Source organism: Erpetoichthys calabaricus, chromosome 9 (genome assembly GCF_900747795.2).
Source record: "Erpetoichthys calabaricus chromosome 9, fErpCal1.3, whole genome shotgun sequence".
Lineage (NCBI taxonomy): Eukaryota > Metazoa > Chordata > Cladistia > Polypteriformes > Polypteridae > Erpetoichthys > Erpetoichthys calabaricus.
The window spans coordinates 67,027,686-67,051,935 of NC_041402.2; the positions used below are offsets into that span (position 1 = coordinate 67,027,686).

General features: G+C 39.5%; 1 protein-coding gene across 1 annotated transcript; it reads right to left on the reverse strand.

Annotated features, from left to right (window-relative positions):
- Positions 1 to 1,813: 1,813 nt before the first annotated feature.
- Positions 1,814 to 22,828, reverse strand: LOC114657160 (uncharacterized). The gene is made up of 7 exons (XM_028808906.2): positions 22,662 to 22,828; positions 22,166 to 22,273; positions 20,237 to 20,432; positions 16,004 to 16,082; positions 10,436 to 10,533; positions 6,832 to 6,873; positions 1,814 to 2,631 (listed from the first exon to the last, which is right to left on the reverse strand). Exons 1-7 carry the CDS (start codon positions 22,762 to 22,764, stop codon positions 2,442 to 2,444), a joined length of 816 nt encoding a protein of 271 aa, XP_028664739.2. The 5' UTR covers positions 22,765 to 22,828; the 3' UTR covers positions 1,814 to 2,441.
- Positions 22,829 to 24,250: the final 1,422 nt, after the last annotated feature.

The following is a 24,250-nucleotide window of genomic DNA, read 5'->3' on the forward strand; positions in this document are numbered from 1 at the left end:
TGGAAGAACACCAAACACAGCTGTTAATGGGTTAGGAGGGATTGTGATACCAAGGCTGTCTGAGAGGCACTTAAAAATTTTTGTCCAAAATGATGTTAGTTTGGTGCAGGCCCAGAACATGTGACCCAGTGAGGCAGGAGCTTGGTTGCAGCGCTCACAGGTTGGATCCTGCCCTGGAAACATTTTGGACAGTTTTAAGCGAGACAGATGGGCTCAATATATAATTTTTAGTTGAATAATTCTATGCTTTGCGCATATAGAACTCGAGTGAATTCTCTGCTTTGCTACCTTCCACTCCTTTTCTGATATATTGATTAAGAGATCTTCTTCCCAATGTCCTCTTGGATCTTTGAAAGGTAGGGACTCTAATAAGATTTTATATATTGCGGAAATAGTGTTTGTTTCCTCGAAATTGAGCAGTATTTTTTCCAGCATTGTGGAGGGTGCAAGGTGGGGGAAATCGGACAATTTCTGTTTAACAAAATTTCTAATTTGAAGATAGTAAAAGAAATGTGTAGCTGGGAGGTTGAATTTTGAACGTAATTGTTCAAAAGATGTAAATATGTTGTCTATATAAAGATCTCTGAGCATTTTAATCTCAAAACTTTTCCAGGTATTAAAAACTGGATATACTTGCGAAGGTTGAAAGAGGTGGTTCCCTTGCAGAGGTGCCACTGATAAAAGATTTTCCATCTTAAAATGCTTCCTAATTTGGTTCCATATTCTGAGTGAGTAAAGCACAATTGGGTTATTAGTATATTTGTGATAACTTTCATTTATTGGAGAGCAGAGCAGGGAATATAAAGAAGTACTACAGGATTTTACTTCTATTGCAGACCAAGCCTGTGTATGTTCATTTATTTGTGTCCAGGTTTTTATGGCTTGTATGTTTGCTGCCCAGTAATAAAACTGAAAATTAGGTAAAGCCATGCCACCTTCTGCCTGAGGTCTTTGTAGGGTCGCTCTTCGGATACGTGGGTGTTTTGAGTTCCAAATGAATGAGGTTATTATTGAATCTAACTGTTTAAAAAACGATTTATTGATATATATTGGAATGTTTTGAAATAAAAAGAGAAGTTTAGGAAGGATATTCATCTTAACAATGTTAATTCTTCCGGCTAGAGTGAGATGAAGGGTTGACCATCTATGCAAGTCTTGCTTAATTTTTTCCATACAGACGCCAACATTTTGTTGATAAAGAGCTTTATGTTTACTTATGATATTTACCCCTAGGTATTTAAACTGATCTGCTATGGTAAAAGGTAGGGTGTCTAATCTAATATTATATGCTTGTGAATTCACTGGAAAGAGTATACTTTTATTCAGATTAATTCTAAGACCAGATATCTTTTGAAATTCTGTTAGTGCTGTTAAAACAGCGGGGACAGTGTTTTCTGGGTCTGATATATATAAGACCATATCATCTGCATATAGAGAAATTTTCTGTTCCAGTCCTTCTCTGACAATCCCCTTTATCTGATAAGAATTTCGGCAGTGAACCGCCAGTGGTTCAATAGCGATTGCAAACAGCAGTGGCGACAAGGGACATCCTTGTATGGTACCACGTTCTAGTTTAAAGTAGTCTGAGCAAATGTTATTAATACAAACTGAAGCTTACATATTCTTGAACTGAGGATTTGGGGTCTTTTTCTTATGGATACAATCTGCCTCCTTGGTATGAGTTTTTTTGTATAAAGGATTTCCAATAGATAAGAAACTATAAACTGTGTTGTTTACACTCTGCATTGTGATTCAAAATTAATATCTTAATTCCAGCACCATAAAAAAATTATCTCTCAAAAACACAAATGGATTGGTTTTGGCTTTAAATTTATTTTGAAGATTTCATAATTCATTCTGGTAAACATATACACTGATGCTGTCTGACAAACATGCTGAGCTGGTTTTGTTCACTATTCACATGCTCTCTACTACCTGCTTTTGATTTGTGTCTCTACAGAAGGTCTGAAACGCACAAAGAAAAAAATGATGGAATAACCCCAATCATATACATATGGGATACTTCTACATACATATGAGATATTTTCACATACACATTGGATACACAAAGTGCACTTTTTTTTTTTTTTTTAAATGTGTGTATGTGAAAGAATCTCGTCCATACAAGATCTTTTTACGTGTGTACGTGTGTGTGAGATGTTTTCATGTACTGTATGTACTTGATACACAAAGTGCTCTTTTGTCATTTTTACTTTATCTCGTATGTACGTTTAGACATCTCATACATATGGGAAAGTATCCACTATATATGCGATATTTTCACTTACGTATGAGATAAGGGCTATCCCATCATTTTTTTCATTGTGTGGTTCAGAGCTTCTGTAGCCTCCCCATTCTCCCCAACCAAAAAAAAAAAAATTTAATGATACCATCTTGGATATATTCATAAAATTTTCTTTTGCATACATGTTATTACTCATTCATTTGCTATAGGAGTCTGTGAGCTTTCTAATAGCTTTTGCAGTGTCGGGGGTCTGTCCCATGTAAGTGACACAAGCCATCTTCATGGACTCATGGAGGGCTGGATGATTTAAGAAAACTTTGTCAATATGCATTCTGTAGAATTCCTTTTCAATTCTTGAATATGTTGTCATTTCTCTTGTTTTTTTCCTGAAGAACAAAAAGACAAAATGGAATTAGTAGGTTGCTTGTCTGTTAGAATTACTTCAAAGATAAAAGTACAAGTGAAGCCAAATGACATTAATGATAGTTAAAGTAAGAAGTTGAGATTTTGTAAGGATCGATTCAATAAGATTAGGATTTGGTATCACAACAGACACATTTACAGTATCTGTCATTAGACAATATTTTTCAAAATGTTTCCTTCCTGAACAACATCTTTAGCTGAACACAAGCATAATTTCAGATTGACTGTTTCACACAGGAATTTAAACAAACATTTACTATTACTGAATGTAGTGTGTTTAATCACTTAATGATGCTGACACATTCCATTAATTCAGTTCAGTTAATGTTTTGCAACTGATTTTAATTTGTACTACACAAACGATTCTTTTCAGTTCAGTGTCCAACAATAGTTATCCAGGATTTGATGGATTCTACTTGCCCTGATACTGCTTTTTCATCATTGTAATGTCCTGGTGACACCTTTCACCATTTTCGTCACTGACTGACCCAAGATTAGCAGGGAAGGCGTCCAAGTATAAATACAGAAAATGCATCTTTAGCAACTTATTGCACTTCATGGTTTTGTATGCTTGAAGCATGTGGTCAAACAGCTGGATGTAGTTTGGTGCTCTGTAGTTGCCAAGAAAATTTTCAACATATCCATGGAAGCCTTCCATGCAATTTCTTCTGACCGCACTAGCAGACTTTCACACTGTTTGTCATTGATGATGTGTCTGATTTATGGACCAACAAAAATGGCTTCTTTAATCGTGGCATCAGTAAAACATCTGTCTCAAGTACTGAAATTCTTCATCTGTGTGGTTCATCTGTCCAAGTTTTGTGTGAAGAAACTTGGTTTATATACCAGACTTTTTTGCTCTGGAACTAAATGCTTATGGCCTGGCCAGTAATGAAACTCTTCAGCAGGACTTGGTATAACTGATCTGAATTCCTAGTAGCAGTGCCACAGCTTTTTGATCACCATAGCTGTTCCAGTTGTTGTTCTACTGCACACAAATACTTAAAAGAGAGGAATTGACAAAAATAGGCAATGATAATAAAACAGTACGTGACTGGAAAATTTAAAGTTAATGTTTCTGATCAGTTGGTCAAAATCCATAAGATGCACTCAGAGGTTTTCAGGAAGCAAAATCTTTGTTGTCTCGTGTGTTCAATAACACACCTAAACAGCAGAGGATAGTAACAGAGGGCAAAAGAGAACTAAAGGCACAACTCACATGCAGAGTAATGCTTCAAAGTTCATGATCCCTATAAGATTGTCATTATTTTAGATATATTATAAACCTGAACACGTAACGAATATATGGGATGAATATGCTAAAAAAAACACTTCCGACAAATAAGAGGGCATTTGAACTCATTCATTTTTAAGTTGCAGTATTTAGCAAATCAGCAGATACTCCTGTGTGCAAATGTAATGAACCCTTTTCATTCAGTCACTTCACGCAGTTTCCCCCAGTAACTATCAGTCTCTGAAATTTTGCTTTAGAGATTCCTTATACTCAATTTGAGTAAACTCCATCAGCTCTGTCAAGTTGGAATGATGCCTGGCACTGAATAGCCTTCTTCACATTCTTACATCACATGTCAATAAGTCCTCAATATTCCTCTGGTTGCCCTTGATGATATCAAGTTGCTCAAGGCCAGCCCCTTGTAAGGGCACCCCACCATCATGCTTGACAATTGGGATAAGGCTGTTTTGGCCATTGGCTGTGTTGGTTCTTCACCAGACTTTGGCCTTATTGTTGCACCCTAACAGTTCAATTGTGGACTCATCTGCCCGGAGAACAAACTTCCAAAACTCTTCAGGCTTGCACAGGTGGTCCCCAGCAAACTTCAGACATGTAGCTTGTTCTTTTGTTTCTTCCCAGTGACTGTTCCACAGATGGCATTCCTATTCAGGGTGGTTCTCATCGTCGATCGGTTCACCACCACTCCAAAGGCAGCCAGGAAGGCTTGTAGAATTCCCTTTGACCCTCCTTTATTAGGCACCATGTGATATGGTGGTTTACATTTTAGGATGTCACTGTTTTCAATGCTCTCCACTTGCATTCTATTTGCCTAACAGTGCATTTATGGCGTCTGAATCTTTTTGAAATGGCTTTATAGGTTGGGAGCATGCGCTGATAGCACGTTGTTGCACCCACTACAGGTCAAACCATTTGGATTGGGACCCGAGTACAGCGGGTGACACGTCAGCACCACACTGGAACAGTGTGAGTTTTTTTTTTATGGTGGCTGGAGTGCCAGTCCTGCCACCAACCTCAAAGTTTTCACTGTAAGATGGAGGACCTAAATAAGCTGCCACTTTTTTCCTCAGTTCTGCTGATGAGTGCTAGTTTGAGACGTACAATAGTTGACTCAGATGAAGAGGCTTTCTTGAAATTATTTATTTGCTTCTCTCTAACACTTCATTTTCAATGGTTAGCTTAGTTAACTGGTCAACACTCTGTCATTGGTCATCTGATCCTGCTTTACCTTGATGCAAGTTATAGAGCTATGGGTTGTATTATTTTCGCACCTGCACAATTTGTATATACTTTGTGTTATTTAATGTTTTTAAATACTCAAATTAATGAATAAGTGTTCTTCATTTCGAACAGAATGAGATAAATTCTGCTAAAATATTTATTTTGTGTTTAACAAAAAAAAGTCTTCAATTATGCATTGAGTTCACAAACTTTCAGGCATGACTGTAAAATGACTCGCTCCGTGCATTTCAAAATAAAAGCTTCACAGCACAGTAGAGACTCGATAGCAGGGTAAAATTAGCAATAGTGGAAATGGATGCTTTTGTGTTAGTAGGCAAATCTGATCTTTACTTGAGCCATCAGTTGATTTATTTCTGCATAGTTTGGCACAAAAAGTGTGTGTTTTTTTTTTTGATGTTTCATTCTTTAAAAACATAAACTACAAAATGTCTTAGCCCTTTTTTTCTGTTTCATCTGGTCTCTCTTTTTATTTCACCAATATTTTCATACACACTATGTCTACATTTACTTCTCACCCTATTCTGTCTAGATGTACTTCTCTCTTAAAAGCAGCAGTTCTTAAGTTCAGCCCTGCTTTCGCACTGTTGCTGCAAGTTTCTATTCCAAGTAAATTCATAATCAGAGAGTCCTACTGCCTCCAACTTGTCGCAGTATGTAGTTAGCTGAACTTTTTTCTCTTATCTTGCATTCAGACCAGCGTAGCACTATGAAATTTACAACATTAAGAAATTAAAACACGTCTTCCATGTTATAAGGAGCCACCATAGAGTTTCTTGACACACTTCTGTTGAATGATTTGTTGGCTGAAAGTCTTCAGTTTTATTGTGTCAGTGAGAGGATGTGCAGCATTGTTCATAATGGCACTCACTTTTGTTTTAATTCTCTCTTTTGCTACAACTTCCAGGGGGTTCAGAGTGCATCCTATAACTGAACCTGCCCGTTTAATTAGCTTGTTGATTTGGTGGGCCTCTCTTGAAGTGATGTTACCAGCCCAGCACACCACAGCATAGTAAATCGCGCTGGCCATCACATAGTTATTGAAGATGTGAAGGATGGCATTACTCATATTAATGGAATACAGTCTCCTAAGAAAAAGAGCCTGCTCTGCCCCTTTTTATATAGCTCCTCTGTGTTACATGTCATTAATGTGGACCCACACCACCTACTTGCACTCCTTGAATAGTGACTGGACATATACGCTGTTTGGTGTGGCTAAAGTCAATAAACACCTCAATCAGGTCAAGTCACAGTCTCTTTTTGTTTAAACTGAAAGGTTCAACTCCTTCAAACTCTTCTCATAGCTAATACCTCTTAGTCCCAGAATCAGCCTTGTCAGCCTCCTCTGGACTCTCTCTAGCACTGCTATTTCTTTTTTTGCAATGATGGAGATCGAAACTGTACACAGTACTTCAGATGAGGTCCCACTGGTGAGTTATATAACTTAAGCATAGCCTCCCTTGTCTTGTCCTCCATACAATGTGTTATATAACCTTACATCCTATTAGCTTTCTTGATCACTTCTGTACACAAACTTGAAGCAGATAGTGATGAGTTCCTTATGACTTCAAGGTCCTTCCCACCAGGTGTATTTTTAAGTCTCAAATCCCCCATTCCTTATTCAAATCCCTCAAGCAGATAACATTTTATTTAGATGATTAATAAACCTTACCTGTCTGTGTTAGCTGCTGGTACAATGGGAGGTAGCACTGTACTGTAACCACATTGAAGTGGAACAATAAAAGAAAACAGCAGTTAGTAAATACATTATTTTTTGTAAACTTATTAATACAATTGTTTTTCAAAAAATTACATTTCATTCCTGAACTTCAAATCGGGTCCAATCCATAAACCGATTTTATAATTGCTATTGTTCTAAGTAAATAAAATGTGATACTTCCTATTATATTTTAGATGAAAAAGCAGATGATATTTCTTTTCAGCTATTGCCAGATCGTGTGTGTGTTGTGATGGACGGCCGGGTCCCAGGCCCAGCTGGGATGCCCCTTCGATGTGTATTCAGGGGGCGCAGCCCTGAACGGTGCAGTAGCTCCCCCTGGATGCTGGATGGCTGTCCCCCTGGGTTGGAGTGGTGCCTCAGTCTCTCGCAGGGCTTCATGGGAAATGGAGTTCTCCACAGCCCTGTTGGGGTCTGGGGTGGCCGCCAGCAGGTGCGGCAGGGTTTCCTGAGCCCACCTGGAATAATCTTCAGCCCCACCTGGGAGTGCAATTGGAAACAGGTGATCAAGCCCCTGGAGCATTTCCGAGTGGGCCATAAAAGGAACCAGCACCCACCTCTCAGTGGCCAGAGTCGGGTGGAAGGAGGGCAAAGCTGTGGAGGAGTGGTGGGGAAAGAGAAAAGAGTGTTTTGGTGGTGCTAAGTGCTGTTCTTGGGACTGTGCATTGCCTGTGGGGTTCACAGGGAAGACGTGCCCTACAGGTGAAGAAAATACAAGTTTCTTGGCTTTTATACGTGCCTCCTGTGTCAAGTCTGTGTCTGGTTGGGCGCAATATCGCACATTTCTTACAGTGTATTATGTGGCATCATTTAACAAGATTGGTGACACAAGTTTTTGATTCTTGTCACAATCACAACCCCCTACTGCTAGCAGTTGTCAGGTTGCGGGTCTCTGATTTTGTATCCTTTGCTTCCAAACATGGCCTTCTCCTTATTGTGGGCCTATGACCTCTGGGTTGAGTGACCATCAAAGCAGTGAAGAGACCTTGGGTCTCAAACTCATTAACTAGTGAAAAATAAATATTTGATCTTAATGAAACATTAAGCATATAGTATATTAGTAATACAAATCAGTCACATGAGCCAATAGTGCTAAATTTTCTTTTTCTGAGAACACCAATCAAACTATCTGTGGATCAGAACAGATCATTCTTCTCCATTCTCCTCTTTCTTTCTTTATACATATTTTATTCAAAATGGATATTATTTAACATAATATTTTCAAACCTCCTTAATACAATTCAAAATTACAGATAGCACAATGTGGAAACCAACTTGTATAAGACATCAGTCCATCACAAGACCCACTCAGGAATGCATCCATAGGAATAACTAATTAACCTAACATGTATGTTTTTGGGCAAGTGAGAGGAAACCCCCTGAGCAGTGATTCTTAATTTTAGGTTTGGTTCCCCTTGGAGAGTCACTACCAACAGTCGTCCCTTCCCTTTTGGGGAATCTCTGCCAAGAGTCATCCGGATGAGCAATGTTGATTGCTTAAAGTGCCCACCGGGATCCATTGCGAGTCACTTTGTAAACCATACTCGACCCTTTCCTATTGAATACAGCAGTAAGTCATTATGCTGCGTAAACTAAAACCTGACAGTTCACGAACCATAGTTTAAGAAACTATGCCTGAGAGACTCCACACAAGAAGTATGGGATTCAAACCCAAGATCCTCGACCTGTCAGGGAATGACATTCCTCACTGTGTGGCCATACAATTATTACAAAGAAGTCCTAATTGAGCCCAGTTAAAGCTATGTCACATTAGACGATTTTTACAGCAATTTTCATGTCTCCAACTTCAATTACATAGCCTTAGGCAGCTGGAGGCGGGTGCCTGTGAAGTCAAATCACCTAATGTGACATACCCAGTGACTGAGACCAGCTAGGATAATATCAAATAGGTTTCATTTACTCTTTGATCAGAGGGTGGGCTCTTTTCATGAGAAAGTTAAGAACCAATGGGCATTCAGCCATAAGTCCAATATATAGTATGTAGCGACAAAGAATAAGGAACATGCATGTTTTGAATCTCACAAATACAAGAAAAACTTGTCCATCTGATGTTGTGTTTTATGTACTAAAACAGATTGGAAAAATTAAATAAAGAGCAGAACTTCTGCTGAACTTGTCTCAGCTGTTAACCCTTGGTACAGTGTTGGCCCCATCAGACATTGTGCCATTGGCTGTCACAAAAGGGGTGAGTGCAACAGTGCTGGAATATCAGCGCTCAGTCACTAAATGTTAACATGGTGCAGCGATGAGATCAGCAACTGCAATCAACAAATCTGACATACCCCATCACAAAAAGTCGTGCAACGTGACATTGGCTTTAGGTACTGGCTTTTTATGTGTATAGCAAGATACAATTAAGAGTTCTGAATAACTGAAAGCAAGTCAAATAATGTAACATAAAACATTCACAAACCCTCTTATTTTAACATGGGGCTGCAGCAGGCTGAAGCTTATTCCAGTAGCCTTAATGCAAAAATGTGTACTTTAGTAACAGCAGGGATGTAATGAAACCCTGCAGCCACTGCAGCTCTTCACAATCAGAGTTCAAGGGCACTGCAATAAACATCCATCCATCCATCCATTATCCAACATACTATATCCTAAGTACAGGGTCACAGGGGTCTGCTGGAGCCAATCCCAGCCAACACAGGGCGCAAGGCAGGAAACAAACCCTGGGCAGGGCGCCAGCCCACCACAGGGCACACACACAAATACACTCACACACAAAGCACATACTGGGGACAATTTAGAATCGCCAATGCATCTAACCTGCATGTCTTTGGACTGTGGGAGGAAACCCACACAGACACGGGGAGAACATGCAGACTCCACGCAGGGAGGACCCGAGAAGCGAACCCGGGTCTCCTAACTCTGAGGCAGCAGCGCTACCCTGCAATAAACATGCAAAAATAAAATTATCCTTACGTTTATTTATCCAATCTTTTAGGTGTACCTACACAGTTTACAGTGGGTTGGCACCCTGTCCAGGATTGGTTCCTGCCTTGCGCCCTGTGTTGGCTGGGATTGGCTCCAGCAGACCCCCGTGACCCTGTGTTCGGATTCAGCGGGTTGGAAAATGGATGGATGGATAGATAAACAGTTTAAATCTCCTAACGTCCTAGTTTTGTAGAATAGCCCTGGGAATCTGTTGTTACAGTTTTATCACTTGAAGATGACCAAAGAACACTCAGGTAACAGTGCAAAATTATATTCTTAGCAATTGTTGTATCTATTTTAGGCCATACATAACTTAATAATTGTTATATGCATATGTAGAAGAAAATATAATTTTAAATAAGCTTTGTATGTACAAAATATTGAACATTGGTATTTGAAACCTACATTTAAACATCACAAACAATACTGGCAGTTACTGAATTAAAGAAGAAGTCACTGGACAAGTTCCACAACTTGTATACTGGACCTAAAATGCCTGTAAAGGTGTAAGGATTCGACAATCTGAAACATAACAAGGAAAACTCCTTAAAATCCTCAGCAATCAGAATTGCATTCTTACTTGTCCATTTTCCAGGAGACTTCTGGGTCAACAATTCTGGAGGCAGTACTTCTGGTCAAGTGCTTAGGTTCTCTCGTGTTGGGACGTCGGTTGTCTGGCTGTGAGTCACAAGATTGTACTTAATTATTAATCCTGAGCAGTTTTCACAAAACATACTGTTGTATCATCAATGTGTTAAAAATAAAACTGTTCAAATATTGTACCAGCATGTGACTTGGTGTGGTGTTAAATGCTATGCAGGTTAATCCACAAGTTTGCTGATTTAATTTCCACTTCTGACTTGCTGTGTGGCATGAACAAATCACGTAACCTGCCTATTCTCTTAACTGTAAAAAATGTACATAAGCATTTGATGAAGTAAGCATTCCATTTAATTTACACAGCTGTCTGCTTTTCTTAGAAAATAGAATATTTTTAATGTATAATTCAGGAAATTTGTAATTCAAACATAGTACACAAATTCAAAGTACCTTCCAAATAATAAAACAATTAAAAAGCACCAAGGCAATCAAGAACACAAGCGTGGTCATCAGAGTAAAGCCAAGGTGTAGTTTGAGGTGCAATCAAAGGTATTATAAAATGATGAGCAGTTTTATTTTTTTGCCAAATTAGTACCACAGTTTTTAATTCATTCCTGTAACTACAAACATAAGACAGGTACTAGCCATGGACTTGTCTCTCTTCTGTCACAAGATATGTACTCGGCTAAAAAGTACATCTTTGGTGCATTGGGACTCATCATCAGGGATGTAACCTGGACTTCAGTGGGTGTTTTGAGTCTCCCAGTGGACTCTCTCAGGGTTGATCAGTCTCTGGCCCTGTATCCCAGTAGCACTCACACACCATGGGCCACTGCTCTGATCCACAGCCATCTATAGGAATATGCTGCTGCCCGTATCACTCCTTTGATGGCCCTGCTCTTGTTCAGCCCTGCTGCTCACAGTAAACTCTTTAGCTTACTTAAGGAAGTGCCTTCAAAACAACTGCAGTCCAGCTCTACTGGCACACATGGAGCCATCTACCTCTGGCTGTGACACTGCTCCACAAGGTTCCCATGCTTAACCTTTTTTTTCTCTCATTAGCCTCCTCAGTTCTTCAAACATGACCACCTGCCTTGTTTATTCAGACGGGCAGATGATGTCAAGAATGAAGGTGGTCATGAAGATAGACTGGAAATTACAACTGTGTCAAAGGGATGAAGCTACGTAGGGCCCCGTTCAGAAACAAAGCCCTTCCAAAACCTAATCTTTATAGGGGACCTTACTTCGATTGTCATGTAACCTAGCAGCAGAAAATGTCAAGAGAGAAACCTTGACCTAAGTTAGATGGTCATTACATTGAGCAGTGCAAAACTTCAAGGGGCAAAAAAGGCTTTTTGCTTGCCCACCTTGTTATTTCCTGTTCCACCCACTTTGCAATTTCTGGCCTTGACAATGCTGTGTCTCCAGGTCAACCATCTACTGCCAGTCCTGTGCAGATTTAAGGATCCTTGAAAATGGCCTCTTCTGGGACTGGGACAACTCTTCTTACCAAACTGACCTGACAATCGGTACGAGGCACCCGACATTCCCAGTAACAATGCAGATAGTTCCAGCTAACTCCTACTTACTTGCACCACTCCAGTTTGAAGTCACTGATTAGCCTAATCTGTATGTCTTTTAGGATATAGCAGGAAACTCAGCAAACATTGGGTGAATGTACAAACTCTCCACAGAGTGACCAGGCTGGGATTTGAACCCAGTTTCCTGCAATTGTGCTGCCTCACAACTGCAGAATGAATTCATCAATAGTATTTAGCATCATCAGCTGCTGGATGTACAGTATACCACAAAGCACTGCAAATCAGACTAGAACATATCATAAAACCAAAAAGCACACATAGACAGAATTAGATAAACACTGGACGGAGAAAGACAAGAAAGAGTGCAGTATTAACAGAAACTGGGAGCATCTTGAAAAGAACCTGACATCAAATACTGAGAATAACTAACTGTGCAAGTAATAGTAAAGCACAGTAGCATTCATTTTAAAGATTTAATACTAGAATAAGAAATCTAGAAATTTATCTAAATTTTACTTTGTTATTATATCTTACAGTAAAGAAAGCATTTATGGCTGGATATGTTAATGTACAAACAAGCAATGATAAAACAGTAATGAAATGGGGTTTTAAAATATTGAATTAATTGATGGAGCCACACAGACACCTTTAGGTAGAATTCAATCCTATATAGAATAAAAATGGATTGACTGATACAAGGACAGAGGTTGAGAGCATGCACTGATACAGTGTGTTGCTGCACCACCACATGATGAACCACCTCAGGATCCCAAATTAGGACCCAAGTGCAGTCATGCAACAGGTGACACCTCAGCACCACACTAGTCTGAGTGGAACATTGTGTGAGTTTTTTTAACAGTGGCTGGGGTGCCAGTCCTGCCACCAACCCCCAACTTTTCCCAACAAGTTGAGGGACCTGCTTGCAAGGATGGATGCAGGTTAACATCATACCCAGGATGGAGCAATTGCAGGTTAAGGGCCTTGCTCAAGGGCCCAACAGAGTGGAATCACTTCAGGCATTTAAGGAATTCAAACCAGCAACCTTCCCTAACCTCAGAGCCACCACTCCACCCATACTAGGACAGCTTTCATTAAAATGTTATGTATTTTGCATTTTCAATATTTTTCATTCCAGAATATGTTAAAATCCTATATTGTGCCTGAAAAGATGTTGTCAGTGGTTATTGAGATTCACTGCATATACTGTAGCTTGAAATGTTTACTACAGACTTTTATTATTATTATTGTTATTCTGCATTCACTTCATTAGCACTTCTATTAGTCCCTCTCCTTGGGTCTTGTTTATAAAACTTTGTGTGGATTTGAACGTGAAAGTATTCAAACGGCTAAAAATAAGTCTGTATGCACGTTTGTATGCAATTTATCTTTACAAATCACAATCATTTATAAACGTGTGTAAGTGAACGCACCTCAAACCCCTCCCAGTTGCCGCCCTACAACAACCATATATGGCTCATGCTAATCATCCTCATACATATGCAAACTGGCTGACATAGAAGCCTCCCATCTGATGATCCATCATGTACAGCAGGGGTGGGCAGATTCAGTCCTGGAGGGCCGCAGTGGGTGCAGGTTTTTGTTCCAACCCAATTGCTTAATAAGAAGCACTCATTGCTCAAGTAACTCTTCTGCTTCACTTTAGTTGTCTCGCTCGTTAAGATTTTGAACCCTTATTGCTTATTTTATTTTTATCTTAAACAGCTGTAGGCTTGGTTTTTAATTGCTCCTTACTAACAATAAGATGCAAATGACAAAAGAAACCAGCATTTCTCCATTTACCTTGTTTCCATTTACACATGTGTGTATTTATCATGCACTATTGGGGTTAATTAAATACTTGGAAGGAAAGTGAAGAGGAAAAAGTGAAGGACTGAGAATAACTCGTCTGTTTTAGACTTCAAATCATTTGGATGATATTCTTAGAAAGGGAAATAAATCTAGGATATGAGAATGACCTGACACAGCAGAGTTAAAGCATTAGCAAGCCATGAAATTAAATAATTGACAAGGATTGGTTTTTAATTAAGCAACTGGGTTGGAATAACAACCTACAACCACTGTGGCCCTCCAGGACTGAATCTGCCCACCCCTGATGTACAGCACTATCAGCAAATCATCTGCCAACACTATTTTGCCTCAAAATAAATGAACCTGAATCATTGGTTGACCAAGGCCACTGAGTCTTGGCATTTGTCAGTCTCATCTTGGCATCACGAATGATATGTACATTAACTCTTTGAGGGTTGAATATTTTTTCCAAAAAAACATAGTTTCTGAAAAGCAATGGTTTCATATAGAAATCAATATTAAACGTCTGTTGCTGCATGCTGCGGCTGCCAGTTTGCCAAGAATGTGCGGCAGGCTTGCTGCCAGGCTGTCTTTGCGTGGCCGAGGCAGCAGCAGCTGCAGGGGTCATGACTGCAGTGCATTGCAAACTGGTTTCTACCTCTTACCATTGTTAAGTGGCAGTCTTCCTGGCGAACATTGCCGTAGGCGTGTCAACTACATGAATCTGTTCAGCACCATGATTAGCTGGGGACCAGTCAGCTGAAGCTGGAACCTCACATTCGTTTTCGATCACTTGTATCAAAATCGGAGTCCAGCAAGTCATCATCCAGTTCAGAAATAATAGGCAAAACTTCGTCCACATAGTATTTTGCTTTAAGCATTCGCTTTTATCTCTCGCCATTATGTCAGTGCCATTTTTGCTATTGTTTGCACCTTACTACTCACACGAGCCCAGGAAATCTCGGCCAAACCAATGAAGCTAACTTTCCTTCTAGCAACGAGAGTCCAACTAAAAGATAACCGTTGGTTTTGTCACAGTTTACTGTTGATTACCATCGTCAACTCCTCCTTTTGACAGAGGTCGACATCAGCCCTGAAAGAGTTAGTGGAATGTCACTGCTTACAGATACCAAAAGCACTGCCATTCTCACTAGGTGCCCTGATTGCAATATGACTTCAGTCAATTTCGCTGAGTACATCAAGAAAACCGGAGACTGCTGCGAATTACCTTTTTATGTTGGCCTGTGAGCCCACACCATATGGAAACTGAATGTAGTGCATCATCATTTGGTTTATGGCTTCCAGCACAGTGGACATGATGGAGCTGAAACTTGGCTGACTTGTTGGTCAGTTCCCTCTGGAAGGTGTCTGTTACCAGAAATATACAAGCAGGTATAGCCTGATTTCGAGGAGTCTGCATTTTTAACACTGGGACCAACTCAACACACAGTTCCAAGAAAATAGCATTTGAGGGACCAAACTATCATGGGCAAAATATCCTGCCAGTCATCTAAAAGCTCATTATCTTTGTATATGACCATTTGCAAAGTTTTCAAGCAGTGCCAAACAAGCTATGTTGTGTCAAACCATTAGGCTATAATAGGCTGTAACACATGATATTCATGAATAAAAGCTGTGTTTTTACTGCACTTTGGTTTCTAATCCTGAGACGTGACAACAAGTAGGCTATATAAACTGACGACTGAACAAAAAAAGTTCTACAGTGCAAACAGGTTATGCTGGCCCACTTAAAAGGGAATTAAAATACAATCTATACATCATATTCATCTGTTTTGAGATTTAATGTTTTTCATGTCAAATCACTTAATAAAAATGGCTTGGTGATTATGTATTATTATGCCTGTGACTCGTCATTTAGCCTGTTTGGATGCATTTCCCTGCTTTATCAAAAGGTGTTGTCATTTCCCACTTTCTCTAAATAAGTCAGAGTTGCCATAAATATGTACAAGTTCTCCTGTCAAAATGGCATATGCACAGTTTGGGTCTCTTTTCGTGTGTACACAAATTTTATAATTCTGTTTACTCGTACTTTACAAAACACAGTGTTTTATAGAGCACACCTTTGAAAATGAAAACTAGTTAAAAAAATCACAACATTGACCACATTCTTTGTTTAATAAACCCTTATCACTTATAGGACTTTCAGAATTTGTCAGAAAATAGTAGTCATTACCTACCAGAGACATCATGTAGTTTATTATACTTGTATCTGAATAGGGACGTAGGCTGTTCCACACAAATGGATGATATGATTTCCTGCACCAGATTAATAAAGAGGATAAAATATAAAACACATATTACTATTCTCATTTCTTGGTATTGTTTATGGATTAGCCATAGCCAAAAATAACAAGACTGTTTCCTTCTCCCTCTTTATATAAATAAGGGAAATAGCCGTGCATCCATAATCAAACCAGCTCAGTTCAACTCGAGGTCTAATTTGGAAGCATGAAGTGCAAGCCAGGAACCAACTTTGTACAGGGAACCAGTCTGCCTTAGGAAATACACATCCACACTCACTCATACCCTGCCAGTTTAGACTTGTCACTCAACCTAAAATGTACGCCTAAACTGTTTGAGATGTGTAAGGAAAATCCATAGCTAATGAGCACATTTCACACAGACTGACAGGACTGAAATATCAAGCCAGTCTCCTAGAGCTCTGAGGCACACAATCTAGGGACACTAGCTCTACCTTATTAACAGTCAGATGCTGCCAGAATAGACTCAGTACCCCTCAGCCCTGAGAGTGCATGGATTAAGTGACTTCTGCGAATGGGTTGTTGAAATGCATGACATTGATGTAAGGAGCTACACACACTCAAGCTGTAAGCCTCATCTACAAATTTACTTTATACTTTATATTTAAGATGGTGAACCTTTTTTTTTATTCAACACTTAACAGTGAGGTAATTAATCATGCATGTTTTCATTTCTATAATTAAGATGATATGGGAACACCATATTCCCATTGTGACACCTAATTGCTGTGTAAGTATCCAAAAAGAACACAAAGCCTCTGAAATCTGATCAGCTCTCATTCCAGAGCGGCTTAGTACCTACAGCTTCTCCATTCCTTTCTTATCAGTTGTGCAAACTTTACTCCGTTGAGGCTTAGTAACCGCTATTCCATAATACTGTACCACTAACTTCAGCATTTAACTCTCAGCTTCCTGTGGTTTGCAAAATGGCTATTGTGGAAGGTTTGTTTACAATTTGTAGAATAAAACAGAAACAGTACTTCATACACAACAACCACTTTGTCTCCCAGGCAAGAACTAGCCAAGCCCAACTCTTCCTAAATTCTTGGGTCAGATAAAATCAGATGCATTCATGGTGGTAAGACCATAAGCACTCAAACCTTTGTCAGCTTGGGACATCCTTCTGACTTTAGCTTGCTTGTGATTTCAATTCACTTCAGTCAGATTTATCATTAAATTAATTATAAACAAATACCAAAATCACAAGCCTCTGTAAAAGCCTAGGAGCTACTAGAAATTGTAGTTTTAAAATGTGTAGATAAAATATTGATCAATATTAGTTGTCCTGATGTGCAAAAAAAAAAAAAAATCAAGAGTTAAAAATGAAGAATTATTCTTTTTTTTATTTCGCTTTTACTGAAAATGACTCACTAATTATACATACACTGTCCAAAATACCTATAAAACCTGACAGGTAATGTTAATTGAAACTGCCCATTGCTACCAGGATATAATGTAATACTGTATAATGTCCTTGGTCCGGACCTGGGAAAAAGACTGTAAGGACTGTTAGAAGGGGCGGGGCTACCTGGAGAGAGCGACGATGGGGGATAAGCGAATAGGTTTGGTGAAGATATATCTTGAAAGACAAGCATTTCTAGAAGACCGCACTGGGCTGCTATCGTGCGTGACCGTTGTCGAGTCTCTGGTGGGATCCTAGCATTGGCTCAGATCATGGAGCTGGGGAAAGTGTAACAAGTGGTTTGGCCAGTGAACACAGGCGAGCGATGGGAGGCAGAATGTAATTGGCGTGCATTTTCAGGCTGGGGGCGAGGCAGCCTGGTGCTTGTGGAGCCACGAACCTCGGAGTTGCATTCATGGCCTGATCTATCACCAGGGTGTCTTTGGTGCGCACCCCGTGGTCCCTGCTAGCAAAGGGTCCATATGCGCGAAGAAAAGCCCAATAACAGAAATGTCTAAAGATTTTACCGACATGCCTCAACAGCAACCCGCCATGCAGCACCTACCCCACTTCGTTCCTCACGATTATAAACCTATCCAATCAGACCTAAATAAAAAAAGCATTTAAAAGAAAAATAATGAGTGGGAAGGGCACGATCAGAGCACCTAAGAGAAAACGTGGATGTACACTGAAACCATGAGCTCGGTATTGCAGCGTAAGGAAACATTCAAGAAAGACAAACAAAAGAGAAATCAGTACCTTAAATATTCAGCTTTAAAAACAAAAACTTAAAAATAATGATTTGAACAAGTGAGTACCGCAATTCCGACCAATGCTAGTGACCAATAAAGACAGTCAAAAAAATCCCGCTTCTTACAGCATATGGTTTCATTATAGAAAAACAGCAAATGCGAAAGGCAACGAAAACCTTGCAAGCAACGCCAATTTAAAGAATGAATCCTTTTATATGCCAGTCAGTCATTTTCCAACCCGCTATATCCTAACACATGGTCACGGGGGTCTGCTGGAGCCAATCCCAGCCAGCACAGGGTGCAAGGCAGGAACAAACCAAGGACAGTGCACACACACTCTAGGGACAATTTAGGATTGCCAATGCACCTAACCTGTATGGCTTTGGGAGGAAACCCGCGCAGACATGGGGAGAACATGCAAACTCCACGCAGGGAGGCCCCGGGAAGCGAACCCAGGTTTCCTTACTGCGAGGCAGCAGTGGGTAGCGCCACCGTGCCGCCCGTTATTGTAACAGTGCAATGTATTTTTAATTTCTTCTAGACAATAATAGAATGGCAAATATCAAAAGCCACATATGTGGGAAATGTTATGTGGAAATATACCAAATACTGTATATAGTTCATTAGGGTAACTGTCCCACTTATAAGATGGATGTCTTACACATGAGAGATTTGCTACCACTTCGCCACCGAGCATTAGCTTTTAAAATGTTAAATTGATGTTCATTAAACGCGCTATTAGAAGTAAGTTAATTCCTCATAGGTGTATTGTTCCCTTAATCTATCTATCTATCTATCTATCTATCTATCTATCTATCTATCTATCTATCTATCTATCTATCTATCTATCTATCTATCTATCTATCTATCTATCTATCTATCTAATGTGTTACTTTTATTGTAATGCGCCAATGAAAAAAAAAATAAGGTGATGTTGACGCGATGTATAGTTTTGGAGTTTTTGAAAGGGTTTGAGCATTAAGTGTAGTACCTCCGTGCTCTGCTGCTGTTTTTTTCCATATACTTCATTTACTGATTTATTATTGACATATGTGCAGGGCCGGATTTTCCTATAGGCTAACTAGGCTTCAGCCTAGGGCCTCAAGATCAAGAGGGGCCTACATTCAAATTGTTAGCAAAATTTTATTATCTCTCATGTAATTTACAAACTTAAAAATGGAAGGTGAAAGGGCCTCATAAGTGGAATAGCCTAGGGCCTCTTTTCATATAAATCCGGCCCTGCATATGTGATATTCATACTGTTTGAGTTATAATAACTTCCATAATCTATTTAACCCAATTCGTGGTCGCGAAGTTGAAGCGTATCCCGACAGCATCGGGTTTAGGGCAGGTCAAAGCCAAGTCCCAGTCTATCAGATCAACTTAAACTCGTATTAAGCTGGCTGAGAATCGCCACTCAACTTTACCTGCACGTCTTTAAAAATCTGTGGAGAAACAGCACAACACGGAAAAATACTGAGTACAAGATTTGAAGCCTAGACGCAGTAGTCGTGAGGCACAAGTTTTTATATTGCCCTCGACCGAAACCTTTTCAGGCGTGCAAATACAATACAGCAGCAAAAAGACACACCTATTTAACTAACTGTAATATAAAGGGTCATAAACGGGATAAAATACAACTGAAGCCGAGTGTAAGCTTGCTATATCAACTATATCGTCTGTTCATATGAGAGTAGTGGCCATACTAATACTGTACTCTGAGTTTATGCGGTTACATTTCGATCTCTGAGCGTCTAACACGGCATAGCAGGAAACTGTCTTATTTAATTTTCGTAAAACATGCTGACACAAGCCAGGTAAATAATTTGCTACTAAATTTTCTGTTTACATATAGCCTAGTTAGCAGGAAAAATACTTTTCTCTTGCACTTTTCATGGCTTACACAAGTCCAATGCTCGTCATGCAGTATTACTACAGAAAAAAAATCAAGAGCATCGTAGCGAAAATTGGAACTTAATTTAAAAACAGACTCACCTCAGTGGTTGTTTAAGTAAGTTGGCACTAATACTTGTGTTCATTCGTGTTTTGATCCGTGCCAATTCTTGTTTAATCAATTCATTGTATGGATTATACGTTACTGGGAAGGGAAGAGGGTTCGTCCCATGTGCCTGTATGACTGTCTGCGATTCTTCTTGCATGCTTTGCTGTGCGTCGGTATTTGCTGGATTATCTGAAGAAGATAAAATCAGGAAATTCGTAGATTTATTAAGAAGTGAAAACGTTTCCACGACCGCAAATTGACTGAGTGGTGGCTGCGCGTAAAAACTTCCTCTTTCCCAAAATTACAAACCGCAAGTTATTGCAATGCAAAATAAAAAAAAAAAAATAAAGATAAAATGTCCTTCTCGTGTTAACGGGTGCTGTTATTGTAACATCCATCCTTCCAGCATCCAACCCGCTATATCCTAACTACAGGGTCAGGGGTCTACTGAAGCCAATCCCAGCAACACAGGGCGCAAGGTAGAAAACAAACCCTACACAGGGCGCGCGCACACACATGGGACAATTTAGGTTCGCCAATGCACCTAACCTGGATGTCTTTGGACTGTGGGAGGAAACCGTAGCACCCGGAGGAAATCCACGCAGACAACATGCAAACTTCACGCAGGGAGGACCCGGGAAGCGAACCCAAGTCTCCTAACTGCGTGGCAGCAGTGGGTAGCGCCACCGTGCCGCCCGTTATTGTAACAGTGCAATGTATTTTTAATTTCTTCTAGACAATAATAGAATGGCAAATATAAAAAGCCACATATGTGGGAAATGTTATGTGGAAATATACCAAATACTGTATATAGTTCATTAGGGTAACTGTCCCACTTATAAGATGGATGGCTTATACGAGAGATTTGCCATATAAACTGGATATTTGAAATTTATTTGTGAAATAAGCATTTTTGTCACATAAACGGATATTTGCCGTTTATACAAGGTATTTGCCATATACTCGTGACCTTTGCTACATAAATGTAATTGTTAACATTTTAATGCACAAAAACACAAAGGGCCTATTTGATAAAGACAGCGTTTTTATATTGGACACCCTCTGAATGTATGAGAAATTACACTACAGAAATGAGTGCCTCAATTTACAAACATGTCTTAAACTACTATCCTGAGCATGGCCGCATCTATGTACCGATCCATGCACCCATCTATCTATTCGTCTGTTAGCCACCCCACATAATCCTGTCGCGGGACTTCTTGGGAGCCTTTTCTGGGAGGAGTGATGATTGGATGGAATGCCAGGTTATCACCAAACTCATTCGCGCAAAAGAAATAAACAACAAAATATAAAAACACTCGTGCACTCGGAGTGTACAATCAACGCAGCACAAACAAAACAGGGGCAGTTGGGGAATAAGTGGTCCTGGTACATCTTGGTCTGCGTCGCAGAGAGCCGGAGGTAATGCTGCAAAATGCTCAAGTTAAGAGTAGAACCCTGGGCGGAAAACATGTATAGCATAGGCTACACATTCACTCATTGCAAGCACAAATATTGATTCTAAATCGGCCGCGGCCAATCAACCTAACCTCAAGTCTTTCGAGTCTCGGGATTAAGCGCGCGGATCACTTGGTGAAAATGTAAACTCCACAAGTAGTCAGTGGCGCCAATTACTGATAAAACGCAGACTTCGTTTAAAGACGCATCCATTTAAGATCCTGTCAAAGATATTTCAAGCTTAACAAAGCTAAAAGGTCATTGTGGAGTTTCTTCTTCACAGAAGTTATCCAATTCTAAATCCAAACTGGCGGCGCCCCCTTTTATTTCGTTAAATGAAGTCTTCCATTCGGCAGCAGACAATCCAGATTGTCACTGTTGATTCACTAACACCCAGTCAAACATACAGTTGCTTTCATTCCCTAACTATAGACCCTGGGAAGCTCTGGGTGGTCTGTTCATACCTTCTGACTTTCTTTCACTGTCTTCGCTAACCGATTGTGTGGGCGTCTTCTTCACATCGGTCTGTTCAGCGATGCTCTCGTGGTATTTTCTCTTGGAGTCGGTGGCAACTGGAGCAAACGTATGAGAGAATTAAGTGCAAGTCAGCTAGGTATCGATCAAACACAACATCACAATTTTACTTTTAACTGTAAAGAAAGTTGTACTGTTATGGGTTCAGTACAGCGGCGACTCAAGCACTGATAAGATGAATTAATTGGTGCCGTTATTAGTAAAAGAAACCAAAATTAGCGAATGTTCTTTTTCGTATTTGCATTATTACACACTATACTGGAAATGATTTCCATTGTACATTTTAACTTATAAACTTTTAAGGAAAGAATAATTGTTTAATTAACGCAACGTTTCTATGATTGCTGTTTATTGTACGATTTAATGTATATGATATACTCCACTGTGGAAAAACAATCTCAACCGGACATCTCGAAAAGTGCTTGCCTTTGATTTTCTTGACCGCCTCTTCCTTCGAGGTCCTCGTACTGCTACTGTCGCTGCTGCTGCTGCTGCTGCTGCTATTTGATTCTGAATCGCTGTCTGACATCCTTTATTGTGCCAAACAGTAGAAAAATACAAAGGGTTTCACGTCCAGACAGTAAGAAAAAGGAACCGATTATAACAATTAATCATCAGGGAAGTGATTTCGTTTAATGCTAGGTTTTCTGTTATGGCAACTGTAGGCATGGTGGACTATCCGTTTTCGAGTTGCTTTGAAGTCACCATGTAATGTAAATATGCGGCACCGCTTTTGAATACTGATCACCTATTCATCTCTAAGCAGTTAACAAAACCTTTCATGTGGTGATCGTTTAAAATTTAAAACTCTACACCCATTTATTTTTAAATCTCAGCAGAACAAAATGTGTGGTATACTCGAATATAATTGCAGGTGTCGAGCGGATCAACTTCAGATCTGCTAAGTTCGATTAAGGGTCACAGTGCTTGTGCACGCGTGGCACTGAATGTGAACAACAGCTGTTTGTCTTTTTTAAATAGCACAGGGGATATACACAGAACAGTCCTAGGGTATTATTTATGTTTTTGTAAAGATACTACTAGGGACAGATAATATACTGATGTTGATTATTGTATTGTAGTTTTCAAATTCAACAAAATAAAAATAGCAAAAAATAAAGAAACTGTATAGAGCAAAGACGGCAGTTGATGTAATGGTCACCTGTGCATCTCTGAAATCATTCACTGTTTACTTATCATTCATTGTTCCTTTTCTCAGTATCTGTTTGAAAACTTATCTACTTGTCTCATTTAGGTGTTTTTTAATTTTAAAAAATCTGTAAGGTCTTGCTTGTGCATTATCAATTTTAGAGATTTTTCTGGAAGTCGACAAAGTCTTTGTTGCTCTCTTCATTTTCACAGTGTTCACAGAGCAGCAGAAAGTGAAGAGGGCGGCTGTGTGGTGTAGTGGTTAAGGCTCTGGACTTCAAAACCTCAGGTTGTGGATTCAAAGCTCACTGTGTGACCATGAGCAAGTTGCTTGACCTGGCTGTGCTCCTATTGGAAAAACCAAAGAAATTTAACCAATTGTATCATAAATGTTGTCAGCCAAATAAGTAAATGTATAATGATAGACTCTTTAACCCTCACAATGGCTTCATATACTGACCCAGTGGTGTGCCTTACAGGTCTTTTTTCACCCCTTTTACTTACAGTAGTTACCCTGGACATCATATTCTCACCAAAAGCCTATTTTGTATTGATTGACCATCTTATCTGTTAGCACCAATGATCCTAACTTTTAGAACAGAGGGCATTTAATGATATTTTTTATAGGCTGTAAACAAACAAAACAACATAAATGCTTTGGAAGTACATTACAGTCAATGATGGGTCAAAACTGACCCAAAGGACAAACATTTTTAAAACAAATATGACACTTGGAAAGGTTTATTATAGGTCAATTTACTAAAATCCTTCATATTTCTGAATACCATTTAAGATGTCAGTTAAAAGTACAATCCACTAAAGTTTATGGTGGGTCAAAAATGGCCCCAAAACATGGCAATGTTCAA

Excerpts from the sequence above, each read along its gene's own strand:
- LOC114657160 (XM_028808906.2), bottom strand. The coding sequence starts at position 22,764 with ATGTCAGACAGCGATTCAGAATCAAATAGCAGCAGCAGCAGCAGCAGC. Across the intron at positions 16,083-20,236 it reads TTACTTAAACAACCACTGAG|GAAATCATATCATCCATTTG; the intron begins GTGAGTCTGTTT and ends AATCTGGTGCAG. Across the intron at positions 2,632-6,831 it reads CCAGCAGCTAACACAGACAG|GAAAAAAACAAGAGAAATGA; the intron begins GTAAGGTTTATT and ends TTTGTTCTTCAG.